Genomic DNA, 11,754 nt, shown 5'->3' with positions numbered 1-11,754 from the left:
CCCTATGCGACCTCCCCCTCTACACGACCCCTCCCTCTACGTGGCCTTCCCCCTATGCGACCTCCCCCTCTACACGACCCCTCCCTCTACGTGGCCTTCCCCCTATACGACCTCCCCGTCTACATGACCTCTCCCTCTACATGGCCTTCCCCCTATGCGACCTCCCCCTCTACACGACCCCTCCCTCTACGTGGCCTTCCCCCTATGCGACCTCCCCCTACACGACTTCTCTACGTGGCGTCAGCGCGTGCTGCGGACACGCACCCCTTTCGGCCGCGCCTCGATGAGGTTGTAGATATGTTCGGCGGACGCCGCCACCTGCTGCGCGAAGCTCTCCAAACCGGTGTCGCCCTCTTCTGGCTCTCGACTCGGCGAGACCATCTTGTAGAGACCATCCAGCTGGTTAAGATTCTCTTCGCTCAGCACCTGTGCAGTCAGAGAACGACGACGAAGCGAGTCAGTGACGTGGATTAACCGCTAGTGACGTCCCGATGATCGATTATAATCAAGAGTCAGTAGTTTGCAGCAGCTGACTAAGCGCTCGATTATCAAAATACATAATCGATTATCAAAAAAGTTTAATTAAATTTTTATTTTTATTTAAAATACAATTCTCAAACATTGATGAAATGACTCATTATATTTTTGTGTTTTTTTGTTACTTTACAGCTTGAAGGCAGTAAATCTAACAACGTAAGTGAGTTTAGATTCTCTACGCGTAGCACCTGCGCAGTCGGAACAACGACGGAGCAAGTCAGCAAAGCAGCAACAGCGATGTCCGGGCGAAACTGAGCTGCGGGTAGGAGGGCGAAATGAAACATGCTATAAAGGAACCAGCAGCGTTCTGCTAGGTAGTCTGGTAGACATAATGCTACCGGTACTCACGGTCACAGAAACTTTCAGTGCATTTTCAAAGATCTACGGAGGGCTAAGGAGGGCTACCTATACAGATTGGACCAAGGAGCGTGATTTTGAGGGCGCGTGACGGAGTATGAAGGGCGACGGACGACGGCCGGGTGGCGGCCGCACAGGCGGGCGACGGACGGAGACGACTCACGCAGGCGCGGTTTCGGCCGTGTAGGAAGGCTAAGGAGGGCTACCTATAACAATGGGGCGAAGGTGCGTAACTCTGAGACAGAGAGCGTGAGGAGCAGGGCGGGGACGGCGGGGGAGACAACTCGACTCACGCAGGCGCGGTTTCTGCCGTGTAGGAAGTCCTGGCGCACGTCGTCGCCGCCCATGTTTGCGAGCAGGTCCTGCACCTGCAGCAGCTCGCGGTACAGGGCGACCTCGTGCTGCTTGCGCTCCGTCATCTCACGCTTCCACTGCTTCTTCAGCACCTTCAGCGTCTGCAACGTGAACACATTAGTCATCATCGTCATCATCATCATCATCATCATCATCATCATCATCATCATCATCATCATCATCATCATCATCATCATCATCATCATCATCATCATATCCGTTTAAAGTCCACGGTCCATATGCTAGCAGTTGAAAAAAGTTCAATCCTTCCCGCGCCTATGTAGAACATAGGTACATAGGGCAGTGCCTATCTCCGTTTCCGTAACCCTGAGGCCCCGCAGCTGCTTTCACAGTAAACGCTACAGCAGGGGGTTAGTCCACCGGTAGCACTGCGAGTTAGCTTGCCACACTCTATCTCTATTTGCTGAATGCTAAGCAGAGACGGTGAACACATGAAACCCTTCATATATTGGTTGTTTCCCCTGCAGCTAGCCATGGTAGACCCGCCGCGCGCCGGGTCTCTGGATGACAACGAGCAGTTGGAAAGTTCGCTCAACTCACTCCTCAACTGTGGCGGGATGGATATGGGGGCGATTTCGCTCGTCGATGGTAAGAAACACTGTCATGTGGCGCCACCGACAAAGTGCAGGCTTTGTACGGCTATCGAATACGGCACGTGTGGATTTCTCACTTGGTATTTTACAGTGCATATAATAACGATGATTACTTATTGAAGTGTAATCTTCGTGCTAGTCAGATGCAATTTACTATGATTCGAACGCGAGAGCAAGACGTTAATATGAGAGAAATCACTCTCGCGTGCTCCCTCTCCTCTTTCTTGCACGTGTCATCTCACCCCCCTCCCTCTTTACGCCCGCTGCACGCTCTCTCCCTTTCCACGTCATGCATAACTTTACCTCGGCGTTGATCGCCGCAAACTGCTTCTGCATGTCACGCACGATTTCCAGCGAATGGACGACCTCATTGTACTTTTGGATCGCACTCTGAAAACAGACAACCACGAATGAGAATGTTTGCACAACAAGAGAAGCAAAACAGTTCCCCCCCCCCAGCTACTAGGAGCAAACACGGGTGTCGATATCACTATCCGAGCCTCGTTCGTCGATTCTGTGAGGAAAATCGAATGCAAACAAAAATAACGCAGGATGCGAATTTATCGAACACAAACTTCTCAGGATATATATACATTATATTTCGTCAGACCGGAAGACAGAAGACAGAACACAGAAGATTCTACAAACAAAATTTACTGTGTAATATTAATCATGTTAACGGCCAGCCAGGATCCGACGCAACACGCCGCCGTAACACTTTTTTTTCGACCACTAAACTCTCAGTTCGATTCAAGCGAAATTTGCGAGCCACTATTCAGAGTTGCCGCAAAAGTTTTTCTTGGCCTAGAACTTGGGGGATCGGCTCCCGCTGCTCTTAGAAAACACACTTCTCGCAGATCAATAACGGCCAGCAAGTGCACAGCCTACTAACACCATCACTGTCTACACAGCAGCGCAGACTGGGTAGACCGTACAGCACAAATAGACACGTGTACATGCCGTCAAATGTTACTCATCCACACACAAGCCGCCTCACCTATGAGTATGTCAACTAAGATTTCCATAAATGCGCGTATGCACCCTCGTCTGTTAAATATAGTCAGCATAAACGACAGACTCTCAATGTACGGGTACTATGCGAGCAGCTAGAAGTTGAGCAGATTGCAGTTTACACTGCCTTGCGTATTACTAACTTATCATAGTCAGTTCACGCACGCACGTACCTTTTGGTCATCATTCAACTCTTTACCAGACTTGTACAAGTCTCGGTACTGGTCAAGTTTTCCCTGAAAGCAGAAAGAAGTGAGATTACTATCACTCTGTTGTTCGTTTTAATGCCAAACTACTTTGTAACAAGCTCCTGAAACTTTGCATCTGTCCACGGAATATGTGGAACTAAAACTAATACAATAATCACCTGAAAATTATATGCTATTAGCACGACATTTTCATGATGGCATTTAATTATAGAAATATAACACTAAGCATTAGATTAGGTGGAAGTGACACACAATGCACGAGTGTCAACATGGTCACTCAATACCTTTAGCACAACAAACGAGCCCTAATGGCCACATGTGTTCAGTCCTAGATTCAGTGCTAAAAATAGCAGTGTCCATATTCTTTTACATACATGTGCACTCATGTATATGCACGCACGCACACGCACATGCACACGCACACACACACGCACACGCACACAATATAGATATACAAATTATACGTATGGATGCATGAGCTCAAACTCAGCTATATACACAAAACAGCCTAACGATCAGCATCACTTACTAATAATATTGATGCTGATACTTTGCACATGGCGTGCTGGTAGTGACTGTCAGTTTTTGTGAGCAATATATTCTCCCCTTTACGCCACGCGTTACCAACACTTTGAAAGCTTACTGGCACAGATTTTCCATCAATATTTTTGGAAGTTTGTGACATCTACCAATCAAAAACACAGTTTCTATGAGGTTCAATTTTATAGGTTAGACATTTACTTCCAGACATATAGGATAGTTCTTGTCATGTTTATCCACCTTTATAATGTGCAGTGTTATCACACTGTGTCAAACATTATCCAGATGCTGTTATAATTAATACTTATATTATACATACAGCAATAACCAAGAAAAAGTTTACTATTCAGGTTTCACCTATTATATAATATTCCTCATCTTGTATTTTTGTCATCATGTTGTTATTTCATAACCTACTGGAGTGGCTGACTGGAAGACTGAATTGTCATTTTACCCTCTACTCCATCAATTGTATTTATTTAGTTTCATTTGTTGGAATTTTATCAGCATTGTTTATTAATTTGTTTAACTAGTATGTTACCTCCAAAATGTAATTCATAAGTGTAAATAAAGTAAATTGAATTAAATTGAACTAAATTAACTATCTTTCAAACATTAATCTTTCTGTTACTCATTTCTAAGCAACAGACTGTTATTTTCTGACAATCTGTCATCAGATTTATTACAATGATAGGCACCGTAAAATAAACTAAACTTCACCAGATTTTATTGCCGTATTGGTGAGAAAACTTGCATTGCGTGTATATGATTATTTCTCTATTATTTATAAACTTTGGTTAAAAGAGCCAGCCTTTCATTGAAGTGAATTTAAAAAAAGTTATAAATCATTACAAAGACTGGCATACACTATTACATATTCAAGAGCATAAAAACTATGTTAAACGAAACTCTTGTTAAACAATTTACTCTACAAATTGTCTCTGTTTACACCCTCTGGGTCAGACTAGTAACTTAGGTTTTTGCCTATACTGTGAAGTGTAGAAAAATTTTCCCCCAATGCAAAAAGTGACCCAGACTGTCTAGGAGTATGCGATTCACTGCTGGACAGTACATTCTTTGAAACCTGGAGAAAGTGAATGCCCGAGTAAGATAAAAATTAGAGATCGGCAGGCCGTGCCCCACTAGGAGAGCTGTCTCAAGGCTAATCATTGTCTCCAATGTATCTGACTAGTGACTCAGATAATGCAAAGAGACAGTTCCAGTCGAATTTGAAAATGATTTTGTTGCTGTACCTTGGACTATAAAACATATTTTTCATGAGGAAACACACTTGCCAGAGATAAAAACCTCAATCTTGTCCTGATAGTGATAAAGGCTTTGTAGATTACAACAGCTACCGGTACTCATTTTTCATTATTATTATTCTAAAGCATTTCTCCCCAGTAAGGTGGTGCACCCGCTAGCATTAATTGGCAGAAATGTGTATATGGGATGCAAATACATAAATTATGTGAGCAACATAAACTTAGAATATCATGTTACGATATATACAAAGATGATGGCAGGAATGAATCATCAAATAGTTGATCGGCTTCAAACATAACGGCCTTTTTTGATCAACACTGTACTGTATGTATTGTTATATTTCAACATTTATTAAGAAACTGTTATAGGATATTAGATACCATAAACTTAGGCAACTGCCGGGATCGTTATGTAGATACATTTGGCTCAGCAAGTCAGCATCGACGCAGGATATTATAGGGATTGCCCCGAGTGACTAGGCAACCCAGAAAACGCAATTACTATTTCAATTGAATTAATCTAATAAATTAACGCGTTGTGGACAACTGTGATTACCTTTCTCTTCTCGAGATTTCTAGCTTTCTTCTCCACCACAGAAAGTGCCTGAGAGAAAGACTCAGGCACCCCTGGAGGCGCTTGTTTCTCAGATTTTTGCGAAGCAGAAGGCATCCTTCGGGCAGCAACAACACGGGACTGAAAGACCATCTCACGTGGTCTGATCTTACCCTGTTCTAAACATTTTTAGAATATTACTATTGCGTATAACTGGTAAATATTTGTAATTTTAAGAGCTTATGTATAAAAATAATTTATTAGAATAACAGAAGTGTAGTTAACATGTACGGTTACAGCATTACACACGACAGATGATAAACCTATAAAATTATTCACTTCCCAGCGCGCCTAAGTCAAGATGTCCGCGCCCAAGAGAAGTGTGGCCCATCTAACGTCGTGCAGAAATTGCGTAGCCGCACATACAATTTAGTCGAACGGACTCTAGTTAAATTTAAACTTAATTTCTTACGTTTTGCGTGCAAATTTGTGCATTGAGTCACAGGTAAGATTACAGTGGCGATAATATTGTGTATCTTGTTTCATATTGATAAATCATTTAATCAATCATGATGACGAATTGTGAGTTTTTGCCAGTTTGTGATTGTGATTGTGTCGATGACGCCTTCACTAGTAGATGTTGTTTTTGTGTATAGTATAAGTTATTCATTGTGTTTGTTTTTGTGCGTTTTCATTGCAATTTATATATCACTGCAGAATGAGAACTACAGTGAACTGTTCCCTGTAACTAACGCGGTACTAATTGCAAGTATTTGCTCACAACAATAGTTTCTGGACCACGTCAAACTGGGAGTTGGACAGAATACTCATCTGTCTTGTATTTAGTGAAAGATGGCCCATTCATTCAAGACCACTGATATCAGCAGTGCTGCGCAAACGTCACAAAACATCACCAGAGACACAGTGTATTGGAAGCGGCTGGATCCACCACTCCACGTCAAGGAATATGCAGCAGTTACAAGCGTTGATTTCTCTCCCGTGGAACCATACATGTTCGCAGTCACGAGTTCGTTGAAAATTTCGCTGTACAGCTCGGTGAGTAACCAAGTGAAGCACACGATCTCCCGATTCAGAGAGACAGCGTACAGCGGCTCTTTCCGCAACGACGGAAAGCTGCTGGTTGCCGGAGGCGAGGAGAAAATCATCAAACTTTTTGACGTCGCTAATACAAAGTCTCTTCTGCGAGTCTTCAAGGGACACACGGGGCCAATACACAGAGTGTCCTTCGTTCCGAATACGACGCAAATCGCATCCTTCTCCGACGATCGAACCGTGAGGTGTTACGACATTCCCGCGGAGAGGGAAGTGTCGCGATTTTGCGGCCACGCGGATTACGTTCGAGCCGGCGCGGTGAATCATGCTAGTCCGAACATACTAGTTTCCGGTGGCTACGACCACGTGGTGAAAATGTGGGATGTCAGACAGAAAGACTGCGTGATGTCGGTGGACCATGGGCACCCTGTTGAGAGTGTTCTCTTCTTTCCGTCTGGTGGTATATTCTGCTCGGCAGGTAATTCTTTCGACAAGTCATTTGCAGCACCCGCACACCTGCTAAAGCATTATCCTATCGTGAATATCACCTTGATCGATTAACCTTGAGATAGTCGAAACCTCAAATACACGCAGACACCGTCGTAAATGACATTTGATATATGCATATATATACAATTTCTTTCCAACAGGTGGCAGTGTCGTCAACGTCTGGGATGCGTTTGGGAAGAAGCAGCTGTGTAGACTGATGGACCACCACAAGACAGTGACTTGCATGTGCCTGAGCAGTGACAATCATCGTCTTCTCACTGGATCTCTGGACAGGTTCGTAGTTGCCGTGCAAACCGAAAATCGTAAATTTTTAAACAGGATTGATTTTACGTGGTTAGGTGCAGTTATCATAGTTAAAACATGCACTGCTCGAGGCTTTTGTTATTTCAAAGTATTCATCCACAAATCTAAGTTAATGTAGATTATAATCAAGGAATTTCAAAGTTCTGCAAATCTGAAGTCTAGTACTAGGTGTGTTTGTGAGTGTATGTTTCGTAACAGCATTTGTTTTGCAGGCATGTGAAGGTGTATGATGTCAGCAGCTACAAAGTAGTTCACAGCCTAAACTATTCTTCAGCCATTCTCAGCGTTGGTGAGTCCTAAACTGAACCATCCTTACATTTATACGTGATTTTTTATTCACTCATTCATTTGTGAGTGATAATGACAAGATTACGAATACATGTAAGTTTTTTTTATCCGAAATAAATATTAGCGTAACACCATTAAGAACGCTATGCCTGTAAAGTAATAGATGCACGTTTAGGCATGAAATATAGCGTGATAGCGAAATTGTACTCGATTCACCGACTTATTGTGAATATAATAACACATAATAATACAAATATATCTAATTCGTGACATAGGGGTTGCACAAGATGACAAAACTGTCGTTGTTGGAATGGCGGACGGTTTACTGTCAATCCAACATAGGCGGCCGGAAATTACAAAAGAAGAGCGAGAAGAGACAAGGCTCAAGAAGAAGTCTTCATATAAATATATTCTCCAAGTATGCATCGTCTCAACGTGGCGAAATATTTTCAGGATTAGTTTGAAACGACTAGTTGCATATAGTATTAATTTTACAAAATTTGTTCATTTCTGTGTACCTAAATCAACTACTTACATGGTGCTATAATTAGCACTGCTTAATTTCTTAGTTAATCTTGGTCTTGTATACAGATTGTTTTCTTTGCATGAGTTAACTTACGCATGCCTATTGTTTAGGCTAGGACACATCTACCATCAAAAGGTGACTTTATCGTGGAGAGTGAAGCAAAGAAAGTCATCTCTAAATATGACAAGCACCTTCAGAAGTTCAGGGTAAGGAAATCAAATTGAGCCATGGCATAATGTTGCCCAATCTACCTTAATAACAATAATCGTCTGTTAATTGGATCACTGCCTCCTAACTTATCATAATTGTCCCACGTGATTGCTTATAGAGAGAATCTTTCCGAACAGTGTCTTTATTGTGTCGGTTACGTGTCTTTAACACAGCACTCACGTGTCTCTAACACAGCACTCGCGTGTCTTTAACACAGCACTCACGTGTCTTTCACACATCAATCACGTGTCTTCAACGAGTCGACCACGTGTCTTTAACACAGCACTCACGTGTCTTTAACACAGCACTCACGTGTCTTTAACACAGCACTCGCGTGTCTTTAACACAGCACTCACGTGTCTTCAACACAGCTCTCACGTGTCTTTAACACAGCTCCCACGTGTCTTTAACACAGCACTCACGTGTCTTTCACACATCAATCACGTGTCTCTAACACAGCTCCCACGTGTCTCTAACACAGCACTCGCGTGTCTTTAACACAGCTCCCACGTGTCTTTAACACAGCTCCCACGTGTCTTTAACACAGCTCCCACGTGTCTCTAACACAGCACTCGCGTGTCTTTAACACAGCTCCCACGTGTCTTTAACACAGCTCTCACGTGTCTCTAACACAGCACTCACGTGTCTTTAACACAGCACTCACGTGTCTTTAACACAGCTCTCACGTGTCTTTAACACAGCACTCACGTGTCTTTAACACAGCACTCGCGTGTCTTTAACACAGCACTCGCGTGTCTTTAACACATCAATCACGTGTCTTTAACACATCAATCACGTGTCTTTAACACAGCTCCCACGTGTCTCTAACACAGCTCCCACGTGTCTCTAACACAGCACTCGCGTGTCTTTAACACAGCTCTCACGTGTCTCTAACGTCGGCCACGTGTCTTCAATGAGTTGACCATGTGTCTTTAACACGTCGGCCACGTGTCTTCAATGGGTCGACCTCGTGTCTTTAACACATCAATCGCGCGTCTCTAACACAACACGTGTCTTTACCGCAGGCGAGCAAGGCGCTGGACGCAGTGCTGCTCACGCACCACCGCCTCGCGCGTCCGCACGTTGCCGTCGCCGTCATGCAGGAGCTGATCCGCCGGGGGGCGCTGCACGCCGCCGTCGCAGGCCGCGGCGTCGACGAGCTGCGTCCGCTCGCTCGCTTCCTCGCGCGACACGTCGGCGACCCCGCGTTCGCTCCGACCCTCGTCGACGTCGCCGGGGTCACGCTCGACGCGTACGCCGCGCGCGTCGTCGCCGGTGACAATGAGATGGCGCGTCTGCTGCGGCCGCTGCGGCGGGCGGTCGCTCGCGAGGTCGCCGTCATGGCGGCGATCCCGGCCGTGCTCGGATCCATGGACGCCATCTTCGCGGCGGCGTCGACGAAGTCGTACGCGAGTGTAGAGGGCGCCGGGGTTGACCCGGGAGGCTCGGCGGGGGGCGCGGAGGTAGGCGGCGCCACGGGAGGCAGCGCGGCGACACGGTCGTGAAGTATCTGCGTGTGTGGCAACGCTAACGACCGAATCGTTTATTAATCATGTTGTTTTGTTTAATCAGGTGGTTTTGTAATCATGTTGGATTAAAACGCATAGCAGTATTTTAACAAGAGAATTTTTTTTCGCTATCATTCGATTTTTTGTCAGCAAACAGCATAATTAATATCGACAGTACAATTCATTTACCCTCGGTCTACATGAGAAACACATTACATCCCATGCATGCAGCATGCGAATACTATTTGTCAAGGACTGTAATTTAAACTTACAGAAATAATTATTTTACATAAACTTCCAAATATATGCAGAACATCGAGACTAGCTTGACTTTGCAACTCAACATTCTTACAAGGCTAACACGCCGCATTAAAATTTACATCCCTCTAAGTTACAACTATTCTGTATATTGCCGAATTTATTTACTATCACTTGACTGTCAACACACAGTCACACACACCAGTGAAATATGTTCCAGCTACAGAACTATATCTGGGATGGAATCCCACTTATTACGCTAAATTATTCTTTCCCGTATTGCTGTACACCACATGAATCGGTGGTATACTATTAACGAAGCCATCTCATGTCATTTATTATTAATAATTTACATTCTCTGGCATGCTTTTCCTATATTAGTTCCAACAACTCTCACAGAAAGCAGTAACTACTCCACAGTCTCAATTCTATAGACAAATCACATTACCTTGCAAATAACTGTATGGTGATTGACCGTACACACCTGATATATATATATATATGCATATATATCGGGGTTAATAAAGACAAATTTGGTCAATTCGTCATTATTAACCCCTGATTATGATATATATATTATCACATAACTTTAAGCAAATAAACATAATTACATCCACAGCTTGCCATACGTTATATTGAGATAGGCATATTGGCTATATATGCCCCGCATCGATTCCTCTTGAGTTTTCGCTATAACGTCACACTAGCAGTCTAGCACTGTTCCCTTTACCATCTTCATAGGAAAATTGTCATTGACACAGATACGTGTCACGATACCACTACACTAGTTGCATGTTACATACTAATTGCATGATCACCAGCAATGATAAACAAGTAAATGCAGAGCCAAAGGAGGAATACCTGTAGAAAGGTTGTCCGATGCTTTGTTTAAACAGTTTCATAGATAACATGCAATCAATACTTAGAATTGTTTCAAATTTTTGGAAGGTTTGGATAGTCGAAGAAAGCAAGAATAAAGCATAGCTAAGTATAGCATAACTGTCTGGTTTGAACTATAAACTTGTAACTCATAAAGACATGATTGCTGACAACATTGTCCTGAAATACCATATATATATCCACACGAAGACAATGCTAGAAGAAGACAATGTCATCACATAACACAGCTGCGTGACGCTACACTAGAAGTCAATACTGTCCTGACACGTGACAATTCCACACGAAAGCACGCGATTAGCAGACGAAACTCGTCACATTGTGACGATTCTATGCACAGACACGTTGGCAGACGAAACTACCGTCTCGCACAATCTAACGCAGGAGAATGTGTAAATAGCAGACGTACTTGGTCACGTGCGACGATTCTACACAAATACACGTCGGCAGACGTAACTACGAACACGACAGTTCCATTTGAAGACGCGTCAGCAGACGAAATCCTCGCAGCATGCAAAAGTCCCGGTCGACAACCGCCTCCTCATTCCGCTCTTTCGCCGCTAGATGTTGTATTTGTACTCGATCCCGCTGCTCCCTCCCCTCGCCGCTAGATGTTGTATTTGTACTCAATTCCGCTGCTCCCTCCCCTCGCGGCTAGATGTTGTACTTGTACTCGATTCCGCTGCTCCCTCCCCTCGCGGCTAGATGTTGTACTTGTACTCGATTCCGCTGCTCCCTCCCCTCGCGGCTAGATGTTGTAC

The 11,754-nt window shown here is 44.0% G+C and overlaps 3 protein-coding genes across 3 annotated transcripts in view; 1 reads left to right on the top strand and 2 right to left on the bottom strand.

Annotated features, from left to right (window-relative positions):
• The window catches only part of LOC106821489 (caprin-1-like), a 10,713-nt gene extending 5,024 nt beyond the window's left edge, over nt 1-5,689 (bottom strand). The window contains exons 1-5 of the mRNA XM_014826318.1: nt 5,444-5,689; nt 3,047-3,109; nt 2,166-2,252; nt 1,188-1,349; nt 265-426 (exon numbers count right to left, since the gene is read on the bottom strand). Of these exons, the coding sequence (XP_014681804.1) occupies nt 265-426; nt 1,188-1,349; nt 2,166-2,252; nt 3,047-3,109; nt 5,444-5,593 (624 nt within the window). The 5' untranslated portion in view covers nt 5,594-5,689. The remainder of the gene's footprint in view (nt 1-264; nt 427-1,187; nt 1,350-2,165; nt 2,253-3,046; nt 3,110-5,443) is intronic.
• Nucleotides 5,690-5,799: 110 nt separating this feature from the next.
• LOC106821488 (U3 small nucleolar RNA-associated protein 15 homolog) lies at nt 5,800-10,045 on the top strand. The gene is made up of 7 exons (XM_014826317.1): nt 5,800-5,945; nt 6,230-6,971; nt 7,144-7,276; nt 7,519-7,595; nt 7,870-8,012; nt 8,231-8,326; nt 9,356-10,045. Exons 2-7 carry the CDS (start codon nt 6,293-6,295, stop codon nt 9,833-9,835), a joined length of 1,608 nt encoding a protein of 535 aa, XP_014681803.1. The 5' UTR covers nt 5,800-5,945; nt 6,230-6,292; the 3' UTR covers nt 9,836-10,045.
• The window catches only part of LOC106821480 (WD repeat-containing protein 7-like), a 31,695-nt gene continuing 29,897 nt past the window's right edge, over nt 9,957-11,754 (bottom strand). The window contains exon 21 of the mRNA XM_014826306.1: nt 9,957-11,747. The gene's annotated coding sequence lies outside the window, so the exon portion shown is untranslated. The remainder of the gene's footprint in view (nt 11,748-11,754) is intronic.

The sequence above is a fragment of the Priapulus caudatus genome, unplaced genomic scaffold (assembly GCF_000485595.1).
Source record: "Priapulus caudatus unplaced genomic scaffold, Priapulus_caudatus-5.0.1 Scaffold75, whole genome shotgun sequence".
Classification (NCBI taxonomy): Eukaryota; Metazoa; Priapulida; class Priapulimorpha; order Priapulimorphida; family Priapulidae; genus Priapulus; species Priapulus caudatus.
The sequence above is the reverse complement of the archived record's forward strand: the minus strand, read 5'-3'. Positions and strand labels throughout refer to the sequence as shown.